General features: G+C 46.2%; 1 protein-coding gene across 1 annotated transcript in view; it reads left to right on the forward strand.

Moving 5' to 3' along the window:
• Positions 1–1,154: 1,154 nt before the first annotated feature.
• Positions 1,155–18,536, forward strand: part of LOC147008347 (uncharacterized) — a 66,106-nt gene continuing 48,724 nt past the window's right edge. The window contains 3 exon segments of the mRNA XM_085864700.1: positions 1,155–1,670; positions 10,966–12,239; positions 12,241–12,390. Of these exon segments, the coding sequence (XP_085720826.1) occupies positions 1,610–1,670; positions 10,966–12,239; positions 12,241–12,390 (1,485 nt within the window). The 5' untranslated portion in view covers positions 1,155–1,609.

Genomic DNA, 18,536 nt, shown 5'->3' on the forward strand with positions numbered 1-18,536 from the left:
TTATTACATCGACATCCTGGTAAACTCGAACAGCATGGCATACCTAATTAAACATCCTAATTACCCTTTGAATGCATACCCCCCCCCTCAAACAAAACAATATAATTTCGTGCGCGCTAAAATGCCGAGTCATCTTGAACCAAACTGCGCAGTTCGAGCTGCAAAGTAGTCTTCGGTTATAACTGAACATCGAGACTTGTGGTATTATAGAGATGACCGTCACCCCCACACGGGGGTAATTTTATGTTTTTATGTTTGCTGCTTATGTTTTATTGCTGAACATAAAGTGCTGTAATGGTCCTAAATAAACCATCAATGATTGTGGCTGCCATCAGGCAGCCTCTCGCAACCGTCTCCCATCTCCGAGGCAATCATCTCCGCGACAACTGTCTCCGCGGCCACAGTCAAGCAACCGACTACGAGGCAGCCGTCGCTGGGGCAACCGTCTCCGGTCTCCGAGGCAACCGTCAGGCAGGTCCAACTACCCTTTTCCATGTTTCAGATGAGAATTCAGTTTCTTACCTTAACTTTGCCCTCATGTACCAACAAATTTACAACCGAATCTTACCAACTGGGGTCTTTTTGCACCCCAACTCACCAACACTCAGTTTCATCAATCTGCTGAAGTTTCACATCAATTATAATTATTATTTTTGGGGTTTTGAATGTCGAGGCTCTCATGAGAGCTCACACACAGAACATACAACAAGCGGAGCAGGAAACAAGAGGGAAGGATAAAACAGTGGGGAACAGAGACATGAGATCTGTGGAAGGGAGAGGGATGGGGCGGGGAACATGGTGAACATAAGATGGACATTGCAGGGACATTCAGGACCTTTAATGACAGGGAACTTTCAGGAAGGAAAGCAGGGAATTTGAAGGAGGTGGATTAGCGGGGGTAGACAAAATCATGGTTTTGTATGGGGGAAGAGCTGGGTGTGGGGGGGGGGCGGCAAGGCCCCAGAGGAGACGGTCCAAGACAGAAAGACCACCGACCTGCCTGTGGTGAAAGTGAGAGACCCAAAGACTCGGCCTCATCGTGGGAGTTTACACAATCCCAAGGGTGGGATCGAGAGATGACTACACCGTGAGAGAATACAAGAAGATATCAATCAATAATCCCGTTTATTTAATGTAAATCCCACGTCACATCGTGTGTCCAAGGTTTGTGGTAGAAGTCGCTCCGAATCCAAATATCCAGTCCGTGTTTTGTGACTCGCCCGCTGTTTTGGCGCCACGTGATTCGCCCCCGCGCTCCCATCTTCCACCATTTTGTGGACGATGTTCCGGTGAAGGTTCGTGCGTCGCCTTCCTGTGTGTGGACAATGATCGTGCGGAGTCCTCAACGGACGGGCGTGGGGACGGCGGAACGCGATGTTGGGTGGTTCGTTTGTCCGAGACATAATAAGGGGGTTTAGGCCCCATTCGGCACTCGAGGAGGGAGTGGTGAGCGAGCACGGATTTCTCTGTTATGGAGGTCGAGGCTCAGGCAGCGGGTGCATCGCCGATCAAAGGGGATCGGACCTTGGACGCAGCTGTGATGGAGGGGAAGGGTACTCGAGGTACCCCTGAGACCCGGGATCCTCCATTTGAATAACCAGCGATCAACATGGACACGTTGCTGAGCGCAGCAGAATTGCTCCACCGTCAGGAGTGGAAACGTCCACCCGGTGAGTAGGGAGGGAGGGGGAGATGGGGACGGGTTGTCACCAGCGGTATGACGTCATCACCACGTCGGGGGAATCCCTGCTCTTCCCGCCACTTCACACATCGTTGTTATCTCCACCACCCAGGTTGGACGGACGTTATGTTTCCATCCATGTCTGTCTGTCTGTGAACAGGATATGCAAAGAAGTTGCGGATTGATTTGGTGGACAGGTTAAGTGTGTGACAAGGACAAATTGATTCGATTTTGCTGAAGATCCGAATCCGGACACGAGAATTATTTAATATCATAAGTGATTCTTCAAATAGAGGAGAAGCTCTTACTTGGTGGAGAACTTGATCTTTGATGTCTTGCGACATTTCATCGATCCTTCCCTTGACGGTATCGATTGATAGAGAGATTTGAGAAAGCTTGTTTGCACTATCCTTCCCCAGAACGAGCTCTGCTGCACACAATACACTTGGTTTTATGAGTCTCTCCGATGTTATGGATCTTTTTGCTCTTTGTAATTAACATGGCGATCTCACAGGAAGCCTCAACAACCTTTGAAGTCTGTTGCTGAAATACTCCACTGCTGTCCATCTTGGCTTGCTTCAAGGACTTCCTTTTTGTTTCAAAGAATGCCTTGGGTTTGGCACCGAGAGCAGGATGTGTTGTCTTCAAGTGGTGTTCCAAGCGTGTGTGCCGCACGACATCTTTGCTCAGAGGCTTGTGGCACTGGGGGACCTGTGTGTCACCCTTTTGGAGGGACACAAATACAAATCGAATATGTTCGTCAAGATACTCCCGCTTTTCAGCCCAAATTGGGCAAAGCCGCTAAGGGGTATTGTCGTCACGGGCGTTGTCCGGGCGTCTGTCAACTTTTGGTTTTCGTCAATTTCGAGAACGCCTTGTCCGATTAAATCCAATTTTGCAGTGTGTGTTGGGGCTGGGTCGAGGAAGGTTCCTTTCGATAATGAGCGCAATTTGATTCTCGGCTAGGCCACCAGGGGGCCAAAACTGAAAACCTAGAAAATGGCTATTTCTCCTGAACGAATGGCTGCATCATCGCCAAATTTTTATCACAGCTATATCTGATGAGGATACATGATATTGTTACAGCTGTGGAAATTCGCAATACACCATAAAGGGTCCTTAGATCAGTTATGACGTTAAGTAATTGTGTAGTTAGATTTCCCCACCGTTATTTAGAGGGAATTTCCGTGTTCACCGCGCTGCGATCCTTTGAGATAGCCGTTTTTCTTTTCTATATCGTTATTTTGGACCAAACAACGCACCCCAACAACTCAAACACCACCACCTTCACCTCTTTACCTCCACAACTCCATCCAGCAAACATCGCTTCACCGCCATTCTCGGGCGATGCCCACCAACAACCAAACTCCCACCACCTCCGCCTTTCTACCGGAGGTAGCGTGGTTGTAGTGGTGTCATTGAAGGGATGCTGTTTGTTTGAAAGAAACGATAGAACAGAAAAACGGCTAACTCGAAGATGCACAGCCCGGCACACGAATAATTCCCTTCATACATCGGTGGGGAATTCTAACCTGGAACACACACTTACCGAAATAACTGACCTCTGGGGAACCTGAATGGTGTTCTGTGAATTTCCACAACCGTAACAATATATATATATATATATATATATATATATATATATATATATATATATATATATATATATATATATATATATTTATATATATATATATATATATATATATATATATATATATTTTATATATATATATATATATATATATATATATATATATATATATATATATATATATATAAATATATGTAACAGCGAAATTTTTTGTTTGTGACCTGACGGCTTTGAGCTCTGAGTTCGTCTGTTAATTACATATTATTGAAATGTGAGTTGGTCCATTGATTGATGATGAAGTTTTGGAACGTTTGTCCATGGAATCCTTGCTGATGGAATGTTGGACTCTTAATTATGTACCAATTACAGGTTGGAACGTCTTAATTATGAATATTTTTACAAATTGAATTGTATTAATGACACAAAACCACACAAAATACCATGCAAAAGAAGTCCTGGCGAGGGACTGCAATATCTGATTACCCTCTCTTGTTCAGCCTCCCCCGATACTCCCACAGGATAGGGGAAGGTTGATTTCTGTTATAGGGGTTGTTTGTGCAATTTGTACACCCCAACTTTTTTGCAATTTCTTCTCTGAAATTGCACACACGATTTTGATGATAGTTGACCACAACCTTCATCACCCGGTATGCACCAAAGTTTGTTCCAGGTTTAAAAAAAACGGGCCTTATGGGGGTCGGGTTGCTCCCCAATGTAGGTATTTCTTTTCTCCTCAGAAATGACACACACAGTTCTGATCAAACTTGACCACAACCTTCATCACCCATGAGGAAACAAAGGCTGTAAACAGTATTTAAACTCGAGGGGGAGCACTCGGTAGAGTGCAAAACCTCCGCCGCCAATACGCTGCCCTTTTTATTCCCTCCGGGTGTTTTTGCCCCTCCCTCCCGGCGCGCGGGGGAAAATTCCAGGAGTTTGGCTTGGCTCTTACTGCTGGGTCACGAAAGTGAACCTGATATCCTATTCATTGTAGGTCATATCGGATCAGACTCTACTGAACCACGATTGAATAAACTAAACGAGATCGACGCGCATGTAGAAATGCCCCAAAAAAAAAATCGAAATTTTTTTGAAAAAAAAAGGTGCAAAAATTTTTTTTTCTCTAACAATTTTTTTGGGGGATTGGAAATCACTTCAAACATGTAGAAATGCAAAAAAATTTTTTTTTCAAATATTCAAATAAAATCGAAATTTTTTTGAAAAAAGTTGCAACATTTTTTTTTTCTCTAACAAATTTATTTTTTTTGGTGGGAAATCACTTAAAACATGGAGAAATGCAAAAACTCATTTCTAAAACATGTAGAAATGCAAAAAAAAAAAATTCCGCCATAGTGGCCAAAATGGACTTTGGACCATGTCCAAAATCTAATGTCACGATCCTTGGACCACACCTAATCCCCCCACCAAGTTTCGTCGAAATCCGTCCAGGAGTTTTTCCGTAATACTGTTCACAAACAAACAAACAAACAAACAGACAGGGGTGAAAACAGTAACCAGGTCTGAGGGGTCTATGGGTGGGTTGCCCATGTCGATGAATTCTCAATTCCTTCTGTATATTTGAGTCATTTATAAAAATAAAACACATGCACATGCACTCACGAACATATCGATATGGAGAATTCAGAGGCGCTTCAATAAGTCACATAGCCGTCCTCTGATTCTGCTGTACATATATGGAAGCTTTGAATTCGAATATAATATTCAGTGAGACAATGTCTGTTCATCCTCCAGACATGCTGACGCCACAGATGATGTTTTTGGGGTTCAGGGGAAATAATCACACAGCTTTGTGGCAATAGCCGTCTGGAGGCCAGCTTAATTTTGCAGGGATGAGGAATATTTATGACCTGAAGCTTGATGGGAGTTTTGGTCATTATTTTCACACACATTCCATTTCAGCTCAACTCTTGTTTCCAGACAGACTTTCAGGCACCAGTATATAAATATTTATTTATAAGAATCCGTCAATAATACAAATAAAATACGAGGTGATTGTATTATCCTGAATGAGGATTAAAGATGATTTGGAAGGCCAATCTGTTTTGCGGAACAAGGGGTATTTTTACTTCTCAGACTGGTCACCTTCCGATCCAGTCAAGGGATATAAGGTCATTTAAAATGCGAATATGTATTATGAAAATACATACATGTTCAAGCACATAGATGTAATAAGCATGTTGTATTTGAGTACATTTCCCATGAAAGTGTGATAACAATACATTGTGCTTTTCCCAAAAACATTTAATTTTCAAGTTAATTTAAATCAAGTTTAATTGGCAAGATTATATATATATTGTTGCGGATTCGCGCCCGCCGGCGTGCTGACGGCCACGTAACTCGAATCGCGGCACGTCGCCCACCGGACGGACAATCCAGTCGTGACCCTCTCGGACTAACGCCAGGAACCAGTCACGGGTGGACCTTTCGGTCTCACCGCGATCGAGCCAATCAGCGCCCGCGTGGGATAGGGTTGCTCGCCGAATTCGACCTACCTAAGTACCCACGCGGAGGGTAGACCGGGCGATCGCACCTCGCCGCAGGTCGACTTCGGACACGGGCCACTTAAGCGACCCGTTCCGTACTATCAGAATAACCGAGCGGTGTTATCGTCGACCTCGACGGTTCGATTAATTATCGGGCGTATTCAGCCCACTACCAACCCTTTACGTGAAGCAAGATGGGGATTCAATAGAGGAAAAGACGAAGCGAAGCGGGAGAACAGTTCAATAATAAAGCACATTTATTCGCGGCACACGGGAAGCACACATATACAATTCCACCAAATGCACACAGAAAAGAAAAACACAATATTACACAAAAAGCAAATATAAAAGCGAAAACACAATGCAGAGCTAATACCGACTACCGAGCACACGGCAACACTTATACAATTCTACTTCACAGACGGCGCCGACAACACATACCCAAAACCAAGGAAAAGAAATACCCTCAAGGATGAGGCTGGCCTGAGGCCGAGACCGGGTCGGCCTACCCGTCTGGTGATGAGACGAGGAGCGGCGATGGCGCCTCAACTCCGCGGGCCCCGCGGACAGTGTCTGGTAGGGGGTGGGAAAGGGGCCCCCTTGGTCGCACTATCTCAGCGCGGGGGGAAACAGGAGGGGGTTGCTGATGCTCGGGGTATAGAGGATTTTTATTATCCCGCGACGAGCGTCTCCACCTCGGCCAGGTCGCGCTGTCGGCCTCCCTGGGGTGCAGCTCCCGACGCGAGCACCCCCTCGTCTGGTGTCGCCGCCTTTCCACAGCTCCGTCCCCTCCGTTCCGACTCCAACGCACACGACGACCAGCTCCTTCTTGCCAACTCCACCGCCCGCGAAGTCTTGACTCTCTGTTTCCGACTCTCCTACTCTGCTACTCTCCGACTCTCTGGACTGACGAACACGGTCGCTTTTTATCAGCCCCGTGGCTTCGCCCTCTCCTCTTTGACCCCCTCCCTTCGACCTTTCACCTCGCTCCCCATTGGCCCGAGAAAAAGTGGGCGTGAATGCTTTTTGATCCATAAATTTGCATATATCGATCGCCCTCCAACGCCCTGGGGGCGGGGCCAATTCGCCCCTCGCTCACCGATTGGACGGCAAAAAGTGGGCGTGTGTCGTTTTTGATCCGTTTTTGAAGCACAAAATCCGTGATTTTGTACACGCTGTTCGGCGCGCGCCCTGCACGAGTCCAACACCGGTACCCACAGGCGGCGCAAGAACGGTGACGATGCGACGGTTGCGAGGTGTGACGTGAAGGTCGTGGCGGTTGTGGTGAAGCGGTGGTTGGTGGTGGTAACAATGGCGGTTGGTCCAAAATAAAGATAGCAAAAGAAAAACGGCTATCCTGAAGAGTCGCAGCACGCATAAATGACATGTATTCCCACTAGACAACGGGTTTGGGCCTAACTACACATGTACTTACCGAGATACCTCACCTAAGGGACCTGAATGGTGGTTTGCGAATTTGGTAACCACAACACTATATATACATATATATATATATATATATATATATATATATATATATATATATATATATATATATATATATATTTTAATCACCCTCAAACCCATGATGCTAATTTTGGAGAAATTTGCACCGACACCCCCCCAAGATATGTATTTGCTTTCTTCTTTGAAACGACACAATTTCAAAGAAACTTGACCACAACATTCACCAAAGTTTCTTCACGACGTTAAAATATTGTTACGAATTCTGGCCCGCCTGGCGTGCGATCGGCCGCGTATCTCTCATGGCAGCCGCATCGCCCACCGGACGGACAATTCAGTCGTGACCCTCCTGGAACTACCGCCAAGAGCCAGTCACGGGTGGGGTTTAACCTCACCACAACCCAGTCCACATTCTACCCGCGCGAAATAGGGTGAATCGCCGAATGTCGATATACCTAAATACCCGCACGGGTAACCTACCGAGGGGATGCACCATGCTGCAGGTCGGCTGAGCACCCAAACCGCTTAAGTGGTTCGTTCCGTGCTACAGGGAGAACCGAGCGGTGTTATCGCCAACCTCGACGGTTCAGGTTAATTATTTATCGGGTGTTTAAAACCCACCTAATTATTCCACGATGCAAGATGGCATTTTCAATGGGGAAAGAAGACGCAACGAACAAGATACATTTCACACAAGGACATTTATTATAAAGCACATATTGCACACACAACACAAGCAAGGAATCGATGTTCGTATTTACAAGCAAGGCAAATAAAAAGCAATACAACCAACGACAATGAGAATGTACATGCACTGAACAGTTTTACTGAACAGTGACACGGCACCACATCATTCACACAAAACAACAGGGAAACCCTCCCCATAGGCAGGGAGGTAGACGGGGTTCGTAAACCTTTATGGTCGTGGGCCGTGGATGACCGAAAAGGCTCGCGAGACCGTGCTGGTTACCTGCCCCCTCGAGGTGTGACGGTGGGCAGGTCGCGATGCCTTGTTCCCGCGGCAGCTAGCGTAGCTGCACCTGCTCTCGGGCCTTTGCGATGATGTGGTCGGTGAGTTCTCTCCGGCGTCCCTCGCCACACGCGCAGATTCGCACCACACAGCCGGCAGGGCTGCGCCTCCCGTCTGCGTCTCTGAGGCATCGCCTGGACTCGCCACCGGCCCGCGCCTTCACCGACAGGTCGCCCAACGCCAAGACGAGAGAGCCCGACCTCGACCACCCAGAGAGAGCTCGAAGATGAAGCGAGAGAATGACGTCCACCAAGAGAGCGAGTAGAATCCAACATGACCCCGACAGCGAGAGAGACGTCGACGACCCAGACAGAGAGAGAGAGAGAGACGTCGACGACCCAGACAGAGAGAGAGTGAGCCCCGCGCGTGGTCCGCCTTATATCGCGCGGGGCTCCGCCCCGTTTTCGGCTCCGTCTCCCTTCTGGAAGCTTCCCAAAAAGGGGCGTTCCTCATTCCCGACAGCGTCACCCCGCGCGTCCACCAATCGGGGGCGAGCCGCCCCACCCTGGCTCCGTCACACTCCTCGGAGAAACAGGCGGGAAAAATCCGCTCACCCATCGGAACTCCTCTGGTTTCCTTTTGCGTTCGACGGTTTTCAACGCGGCTTGTTGTTTGCGTGGAGGTTTGTTCAAAATAACAATGTAAAAAGAAAAACGGTTATCTCACAGAGTCGCAGCTTGGTGAACACGAAGAGATCCCTTTAAACAACGGTGGGGAGCTATCTGAGCACTCACTTACCGGCATCGCTAATCTCAGGAACCTTTATGGTGTATTGCGAATTTCCACAGCCGTAACACTACCCCCTCCCTTTTTTACAGACTCGTCCTGAGTCGTCGAATTTTCGTGTGCCATCATGTGTAGTTCTCCCCTAGTACGTTTTACCTTCGGATTCCTGAGTGCGACATTCATTGTATTTGTGTCCCCAAAATAAATAACCTTCAGGCTGAGTAACTAATGAAACAAACCCACTCATACAGACGACTTAAATAAATTGCCGGCACTAAGACAAACATGCCGGGGGCGCACTCATGTACAATTACAACTTAACAACTTATAAATTTACACTAAACATGGCCCAGGATCGATGGACTCTGCGGGAAGAAACAACCGTCAGAAGCAAGGGGCCAGGCTGCTTAAACGCAGTCCAAGGCCTCCCCTTCTTAAATGAGTGCAGTGAACTGACAAACCTTGCACGGGCTGCCAGTGCAGTCCCGTGTTGCAGCTGCCAACAGGGCAATCCTTGCAGCCTGCGCGACGGTCCGGCGCACGTGGTAATGAACAGGCTGGGGGGGGGGGAATGCAAAACAGAACGGGGCAAAATGAACGAGGGCAGCAGGCATGGGGCCAAGGCAAAGGCAGTTAGGCGAGGCGTGGCATGACAAGGCCGTTGTAGCAAACACCCGGCAGATTAAGTGACCGGTGCAGGCCTTGAAGTAAACAGCCGGCAGACGATCCGACCGGCACAGGCCTTGCAGTAAACAGCCGGCAGACGATCCGACCGGCACAGGCCTTGAAGCAAAACACAGCCAGCCGATGAAGTGGCCTGCACAGGCCTTGAAGCAAAACACAGCCAGCCGATGAAGTGGCCGGCACAGGCCTTGCAGCAAAACACAGCCAGCCGATGAAGTGGCCGGCACAGGCCTTGTAATGAGGAGGTTGGTGGAGGGAGTGCGGTGGTGCTGTCCACTCGGAAGGCGGACTCGGACCTACCCTACGGTCTCCCTCCCAAGCTATCGCCTTTGCCTGTCTCCTTTCATACCCACCCCCTTAATTTGTCAAAAATCAATTTAGCCCCAACTTATTTTTTTTCTTTTTCTTTTTCTTTTTACTTCCCGTCTGCTATAACTCGTCCCCTAACCCCCTTTATCGTTCTTGTTTGGCTAACCTATCCTGTCTCTTTGCCGACTCCCAACCCCAACGTTCCCTTCCTGGAGGGGAATAAGGGAGAGCGAGCGTCCTGTGTCGAGGCCCAACTCAAGCCTCAGGATGGCCTCATCGGAGTTCAGTGATCTTTACCCAAAGTGGGTGCAGCGGCCCACAACGAGAGCGAAAGGATGGATGGTGCGCAGGGGTTCACTTCCTAATCTACCCTATCCATTAACCTTTAAACGACCCCGGGGCTTTCAACAAGTGCCTCTCGCTTAAACTCTTGGTTCTAACAAACAGGATTCCCGTCGCCTGTGTTGGTGTCCTCACAATTTTGGGCCTTGGCCTCCAATTTTCCTCCCGTGCCCTCACACGGTTTCATGGCTGGGACGCGTGGCTCCCTTGGTAGGAACTACCCTCTGCCGATTCCCCAACGATGGCAACCCCGGGAACTACACTGCCTCCGAGCCTACCAGCTCCCTAAAAACGGGGAGTGTCCTCCCTGGCGACTCCCCCTCGATGCCCACGTGGCGTGTTGGCGCCCCGGGCTCCTTTCCGAGGGTCGCCCGTTCCTAGTACACTGCCCCTGTGGCATATGAGTTGCAGCCCGGTGAACACGAAGAAACCCCTTTAAACAACGGTGGGGACCTATCTGAACACTCACTTACCGGCATAGCTAATCTAAGGAACCTTTTTGGTGTATTGCGAATTTCCACAGCCGTAACTATACATAAAGATCAGGGTCTACCTCCAGGCTGTGGGCGGGGTGGGAAGGTGTTGCAATGATGCATTTTCTAGGTAGTTTTGTGTTTCAATGTCTTTGCAGATAAAGAAATGAAAATCATTTCTTCTACGAACTCTGCGCAGTTCGACACAGAATATCATTTCAATCAGCAAATGCCTTGTTGCTTGGACAATCACATATCGAGCAGCGTCTCTTCGAACAACCTCAAAAGTTGTTTAAAGGCGATCAAGCAGATCCAAGGAAACGAGAAACCCTTCAAGCGTTCCGTGTGTAACAAGAGTTTTATTACTTCATCAAATTTACATCATCATGCAAGATTACATTCTGGGGAGAAACCCTTCAAATATTCCATGTGGACGAAGACGTTTGCTGATTCATCATCTTTTCATCGACATGAACGAATACATTCTGGGTTTAAACCCTTCAAGTGTTCTGTTTGCCCCAAGACATTTGCTGCTTCATCAACTTTACATCGACATGAACGAGTACATTCCGGGGATAAACCCTACAAGTGTTCATTTTGTCACAAGGCATTTGCTGCTTCTTCAACTTTTCATCAACATGATCGAGTACATTCCGGGGATAGACCCCACAAGTGTTCTGTTTGCCCCAAGGCATTTGCTGCTTCATCAACTTTACATCAACATGAACGAGTACATTCCGGGGATAAACCCTACAAGTGTTCTGTTTGTAACAAGGCATTTGCTGCTTCATCAACTTTACTTCAACATGAACGAGTACATTCCGGGGAGAAACCCTACACGTGTTCTGTTTGTAACAAGGCATTTACTCAATCATCATCTTTACAAAAACATGAACGAGTACATTCCGGGGATAAACCCTACAAATGCTCTGTTTGTAACAAGGCATTTACTCAATTATCAACTGTACATCAACATGAACGAGTACATTCCGGTGATAAACCCTACAAGTGTTCTGTTTGTAACAAGGCATTTACTCAATTATCAACTTTACATCAACATGAACGAGTACATTCCGGGGATAAACCCGACAAGTGTTCTGTGTGCTCGAATGCCTTTTTTTCAAAATCAGGTTTTAATTATCATCAAAAAACACATTCCGGGGATAAACCCTACAAGTGTTCTGTGTGCTCGAATGCCTTTTTTTCAAAATCAGGTTTTAATTATCATCAAAAAACACATTCCGGGGATAAACCCTACAGATGTTCTATTTGCCCCAAGGCATTTGCTGATTCATCAACTTTACATCAACATGAACGAGTACATTCCGGGGATAAACCCTACAAGTGTTCTGTTTGTAACAAGGCATTTGCTGCTTCATCATCTTTCCATCGACATGAACGAGTACATTCCGGGGATAAACCCCATCATATGTTCTGTTTGCCCCAAGGCATTTACTGATTCATCAACTTTACATCAACATGAACGAGTACATTACAGGGAAAAACCCTACAAGTGTTCTGTTTGTAACAATGCGTTTGTTTCTTCATCAATTTTTTGTCGTCATCAAAAAATACACACGAAGATTCAACAGAGGCATGAGGACCCAGCGACTTCGATGTGAATTCCGTGTTATCAGGGAAATGACCAAGTACCTGTGTCGAGATCGAGTGATGTCCACACTGATTGAGATCAAGTTCTGTCCACACCGATCTTAGGTAGGGAAGAGTTTTATCAACATCAAAACATACGCGCATATAGAGAGTGGCTTGGAACACACAGTAGTGCACTTAGACCAACTCTGGCAAGCTCAGTTTTAGCTCTGCCTAATATACAATATTACTTTGACCCTTGCATGACCGCCTATCAACCTGATTTATCTTGTGTTCGTTATTAACTCCCTTCATGCTTCTGTTGTTGATAAGAAAGTACAGAAAGTACAAGATCAGCTCTTTTCCTTTCATTATCTTGCAACAGCAAGGTCACCTCCTACGTGTTATTGTACCCCAGTCGTACTGAGAAGCCCAGCTGTGTTATTTCCCAAGCTGTCAACAAGCCCAGCTGGGTTCTTTCACAAGCAGTCTTTTTGGCTGGCAAAGCAATCTCTTTGACAGTGCAGAGATAAACAACAAGATTTATCCTTTCCCTCTTCCCAAAGTGCAAAGATGTTCACAAAAACAATGGTCACTTATTTGGGACACTTGCAGTGCCTCCACATTCCCTCCTCCTGTTACTTTGAAACATCATGTAAAAGAAACAAACAGTTGCACTGTATATAAAACTTTAAGAGATGGAGCATCCGTGGATCGGTAGGACAGCAGACAGCAGCTTCTTTCCAGGAGGAACTCACTCTTCAACAGCTCCAAGGGGCTTCAAGACAGTCGGAAGCTCCCTCTGCACCTCCTAACCTGTCAAGAGGCTACTGCCTATCACCCAGCTGGCCCACCATCACCCCGAAGTTTCAGCAAATTTGCAGGAAGTGAGTAAATTTTTTAGCATTTGTGAATTTAAGCATAGATAAGAGGAAGTAAAGTCACTCCCTAAAGTTGCTCACACAAAGTTGCTCATGGCTAACCACATCTCTGTCTACAGTGTTCTTTATGAACAACAAGAAAGAATATATTTTTGATTATATTTGGTTATATAGTGTTCTTTATGAACAATAAGCAAAAATATTTGATTTACTACAAGCCAGAGTAAAAACATGAAGAAGGTACAAATCTCAACATTTTCCAACAAGACAATGTTTACATAGTATTTCTTCCCATCCCCTCCATTGGCACAAGCAATTCGAGACATTCATCCAATGTGAGTTGGAGCCGTGGGTCAACAGCCACATCAAGTTCAAAGTACATTTCATTAGGTTCTATGGGTAGGGGTGGAGTGCACAACGGTGGAATGGGAGGTATAGCTGTAATTATAGGCAAAGGTGGTGGCGGCGGAAGCACAACAGAGTTCACCAGAACCATCTCTGTCTGCACTGGTTGTGCGCTGGGCTTCGTTGTCCATCCTTTAACACACTTTCGCAAGCCAGCCACAATGGCTGCTTTGATTATAGACAACGTAATGAATATTCCAATCATCACAGCCAATCCTGTCAGCCAGAATCTGAGAATGGCTCCTGCCCAACCTCCAAACAATCCTGCGACCATGCTCCGATGTTCTATCCTCGATTGCAATCATGATATTTTGCAGCCTCCTTCCTTATGTGTCCCGCAAGGTCACAGAAATATACCATTTAATGATGCCTGGGGTTCCACAAGATTATTCATTTGTATCCTTATATCTATCCTTGTCCCAGTTATCCCTTCATGTAACAATATACCTCGTTTCAGGTGGACAGTGCCTATGTCCCCTTCATCCTATGTCACATGAGGTGCATAATTATACATAAGGGTCATATACAGTAAGTGTTTATCCCATACACGCCTTTCTCATGGAATTGGTCCTAATGTTTACCTTCTTCTGCCCTGCGTACCCTGTCACAACCCATTCCTTGTTTCCCCTACTGTCGACCGACCAAACATTCTGCTCTCTATGACATTCCCATAATGCCCTTACTCTCAGTTCTTGTCCATTTAATCACGATTATGCACATGCCAATCAAAAGCCATGCTACATCTGTCATGAACCTCCAGTAACATTCTTTCCACTTGCAGATTTCCTTTCTTTCTCTTTACCACTTCCTGTATCCTCTTTTGTCGTGAGATGCGTGAGTCCATGATTGGCTTACCTTCTCACTTGACAGCTACGTGGGTCATCAGTAATACCTAGAAGAGTCCATAACATTACCATCACATCTGGTCCAACGTTTCTTCAGGGCGTTCCACCGTTTGAACACCTTGATGTTCACCCAGTCGCCGGGCTGGATGCCGTGGTGTTCCTCTGCAGCTTTGTCTCGGTAGCTAGTCTGATCTGCTGTCAAACTCTTTCACAACATTTGTTAGAGCAGCACAAGAGTAAATCGGTCCATATATTTTATAAACGTTTTACCAATATTATAATCTCGTGTTGGCCCAGCACTTGGAGAGGTGGCTTGGGATCCTTGAGTCCTGAGCTCAAATCCCATTGACCACTGAACCAACCCCAGAGGGCCGACTCAACCTGTCACTCTTCCAAGACTGGCAAAAATGAACATCAGTACACTGGTAATAGGGGCACCGCATCAGCGGCACAGTCATGCCCCAACCAATGAAGCAACAAACAGCCAAAAAGGCAGCACACACCACCAACATTTGATAATCCACATTGCTTAAAGCATTGATAAAGCACCTCCTTCTCCATCTATATCTCCATCCCCCTTTTGCTCGTGTGGCCACTTTTGTGAGCCAAGCGAGCAAGCACCTTTTGGACAACCATTCTACCCTCACTTGAGACCATATCTCTTGCTTCAGATGTGCTCAACATTTCACTATGGCTAAAAGTTCCACTATCAATTTACCATTCTCGAGGAGCACACTTTGCGATGTTATATATCCCCTTATTTCCAAAGATCCCCTACATTGTGTCATCCTGTACAGTGTACACATATCAGGAATCCATATCAAGCTTTCACCCTCGGCTGGATTGCATACCGCAATTAGCACACGTACCATTTTCCAAGCTGTTATGTTCAGCGCACACTACATACGCTGACAGTTATGTTCAGTGTTGGACATCTTTTGATTACCACATTCTTTGCTCTTACAGTGATTCAACCAATATTGCATAATCAGGCACCATCCATCCATCCATTTGGACCACACTCTGCAAAGCGTTTGGTGCTGCCCAAGCAGTCTCCCTGGCTATTGGACACAATCCTGGACAGGTCACCAGTCTGACACAGATCAGGTACCTATGGTCTACACTCTACACTATCCAGCTATCCCCCCAAAACACCTCATTTTACTCTTTGTTCTGGGCCTCGGAACATTCACAATAGTCCACAAGCCATCACCGAACAATCTTCTCGAGGTTCCACTCAACACATGTCCTCAATATGTTACTTGGGTCTTGCACAGCTGTAATTTGGCCTTTGGCACCTCATCGCCTCTGGCAGCCAGTATCCCCAAAAGGGTGAAGATGTTTCTCCTGCAATTATCCCCTGATGTCAACCAAATCAGCAAATCATCCACATACCGTACCAGTAATGCCTCTGGCAATTTGAAATTGCGCTACTTTCCAAACAACTGACACCCATCTTTTAAATAACTTCACGAAAACATCAGTACAAAAATACAACTCAAGCTCGTTAATCTTTCAATTAACAAATTCTGGCACAACATGAAAACCACAACTCCACATTCCTTGCTTTCACTGATGCAAACTGGTCTATGATGTGTTCAAAGTCAGTGTCTACACTCAGCAGAGCAAGATCACAGTCTGCCTTGACCCAAGGAGGCTCTCAAATACGAAAGTATTAGTTTTAACTTGCTGAATGATCTCACAGCTGGCGATGGAAACTGCGATGTGCAGCATTATCTGAATAGCAATGCGAAGATCAGGTTAAACGCTATCATCTTCATACTGAACAATAAATTCGAGAAGCTCTTCAGGTCTTGATATTTTCATGCTGTCCCGACTTGATAGCGACATTCTGCAATCCAAAATTTCTTCATATAGCTGCTGTCCATCAACTTAAATATTCCATTCTTGACAGAGACCAAGTCCTGCTCAGTGGCGCCCCTCCTTCAAGTGGCGCCCAGGGCATGTGCCACACCTGCTATACCTTAGGTACACCACTGACCAAGGTCGACCCTTCAGTCAGGACTATGTGGTACCATCCCTTCGCACCCTTCGTTCTCTTTTATGCGATACAAATTTCTGCCTCGTACCTGATGTAAATACTGTGTTGACAAACCCTTTATTTACGTGGTTATTGTTCCAAGCTCCTTCGCTTTGTGTCCTACAACCATTAATGTAACATGTGGCGTTGTATTCATGGATTGGTACATCAAATTGCATTGTTTTGCAAATCTCACCTCGAACCCAATCTCCTCCTCACCATTCCAAAGATCAGTAGTTGCGATTTTGAATTCCATCCCAAACACATTCTGTACTTCATTTGCATAATTCATATTCTCTCATTCAAACATCATAGAATGCTAAACAGTGCAGGGGTTCAGTTCATCCTGCCAATCCTTTGGTCACCAATGTGTCCATGTATGCTCTCCCCTTGGGGTAAGTCTTCCAAAATCGTAACAATAGTGTTTTGATCTTGATGGGGAATACGGGGGTGTAATGGCAGGGCAACAATGTCGTTTGATTGAGAAATTTCACATCTTTTCATGTTTATCATGAATGGTTCACTGCAAAAGGAGCTCCCATTGGCATACGTACTCAAAAACTAATCTGTTTCAAGGGTAAAATTATTTATATTGCTCTCTCTCTCATCCCCACGACATCTTTTCCATCCTCACCCACATGCAGGCCCCAGAGCAGCCAAAGACAAGTCCTGCTACAGTAGCTGCAGGTAAGATTGCTTCCCATTTCCTGCAGATTGCATCAGAGCTGGCCATTTGAACTTCGTGCTGGAGTACTCGGCAACTGGATAATTTTGTTTGAAATGACCCCTCTTGTAAATAACCTTGCCTCCAAGTACAAGCAAAGTCGTGGAATCCATCATTGCAGACATCAAGGCCTTCCTTTGCTCTAATTTATGGAGGCCCTCAATCTCAGATAAGCAATATGACCTCTCTCTCTGTCTCTCTCTCTCTCTCTCTCTCTCTCTCTCTCTCTCTCTCTCTCTCTCTCTCTCTCTCTCTCTCTCTCTCTCTCTCTCTCTCTCTCTCTCTCTCTCTCTCTCTCTCTCTCTCTCTCTCTCTCTCTCTCTCTCTCTCTCTCTCTCTCTCTCTCTCTCTCTCTCTCTCTCTCTCTCTCTCTCTCTCTCTCTCTCTCTCTCTCTCTCTCTCTCTCTCTCTCTCCGTCTTTGTCTCTCCGTCTCTGTCTCTCTCTTTCTGTCTCTCCCTCTCTCTCTCTTTGGACCTATCTCGAGCATCGCCCTCCAAATTCTTTGCCTTTTGCATCCAAGGCTACCTCCTCTCATGGCTTCCTGACTTCCTCCACTTTCAGAGTCAGCGTATGGCTCTCAACTTGATTCTCTCATCCCCTATCCCTGTCGAGGTGAGCATGCGATCTTCACTTTTCCCTGACGACTCCCCTCTCTGTCGTGGCATCCCTCATCATTCAGACAGGCAGAGTGGCAGGCAGCAGGCTCAAGTTTATATATACATTTAAATTCCTAAAAGCTATCGTGATCACCGACTGTCGTCAGGTATCCGAGTATTTTAACAGGGTAACAAACATCATTAGTTTATTTGTGATGTGCAAGAGATATCTTCACTATTAACATTGAGAATCGTATAAACCAAAGAGCCAAAAACTCTTGCTCCCTCTATTAATATTCCAACTCGTGAAATCTAAACCAACCGAGAGATGTTTTGCACTTTGCTGCCGTTTGGCAAACATCATCTGGTAGTTTCATGATTACTGCACCACAAAGGATGCAGCTACAACGAGAACGGCACTCGGTAGAGCGCATAGCTCCACCAGGCTGAACAATTCACGTTTTGTATCTACTGAAAGGTCGGTCTGAATCCGGACCTGAACCGAAATCGAATTGGATTGTTCTTGTAACCTTACAGTACCAACTCATCCACCAAGTTTTGTCATAACTCGTCCACAACTTTTTTGACACATCATGCTCAATATCGTTTTTGGGCCCCGTCTCTCAATGGTGAAGAATCACTGAAA

The sequence above is a fragment of the Eptatretus burgeri genome, chromosome 19, assembly GCF_056783735.1.
Source record: "Eptatretus burgeri isolate ZD-2024b chromosome 19, Ebu_testis_v1, whole genome shotgun sequence".
Lineage (NCBI taxonomy): Eukaryota > Metazoa > Chordata > Myxini > Myxiniformes > Myxinidae > Eptatretus > Eptatretus burgeri.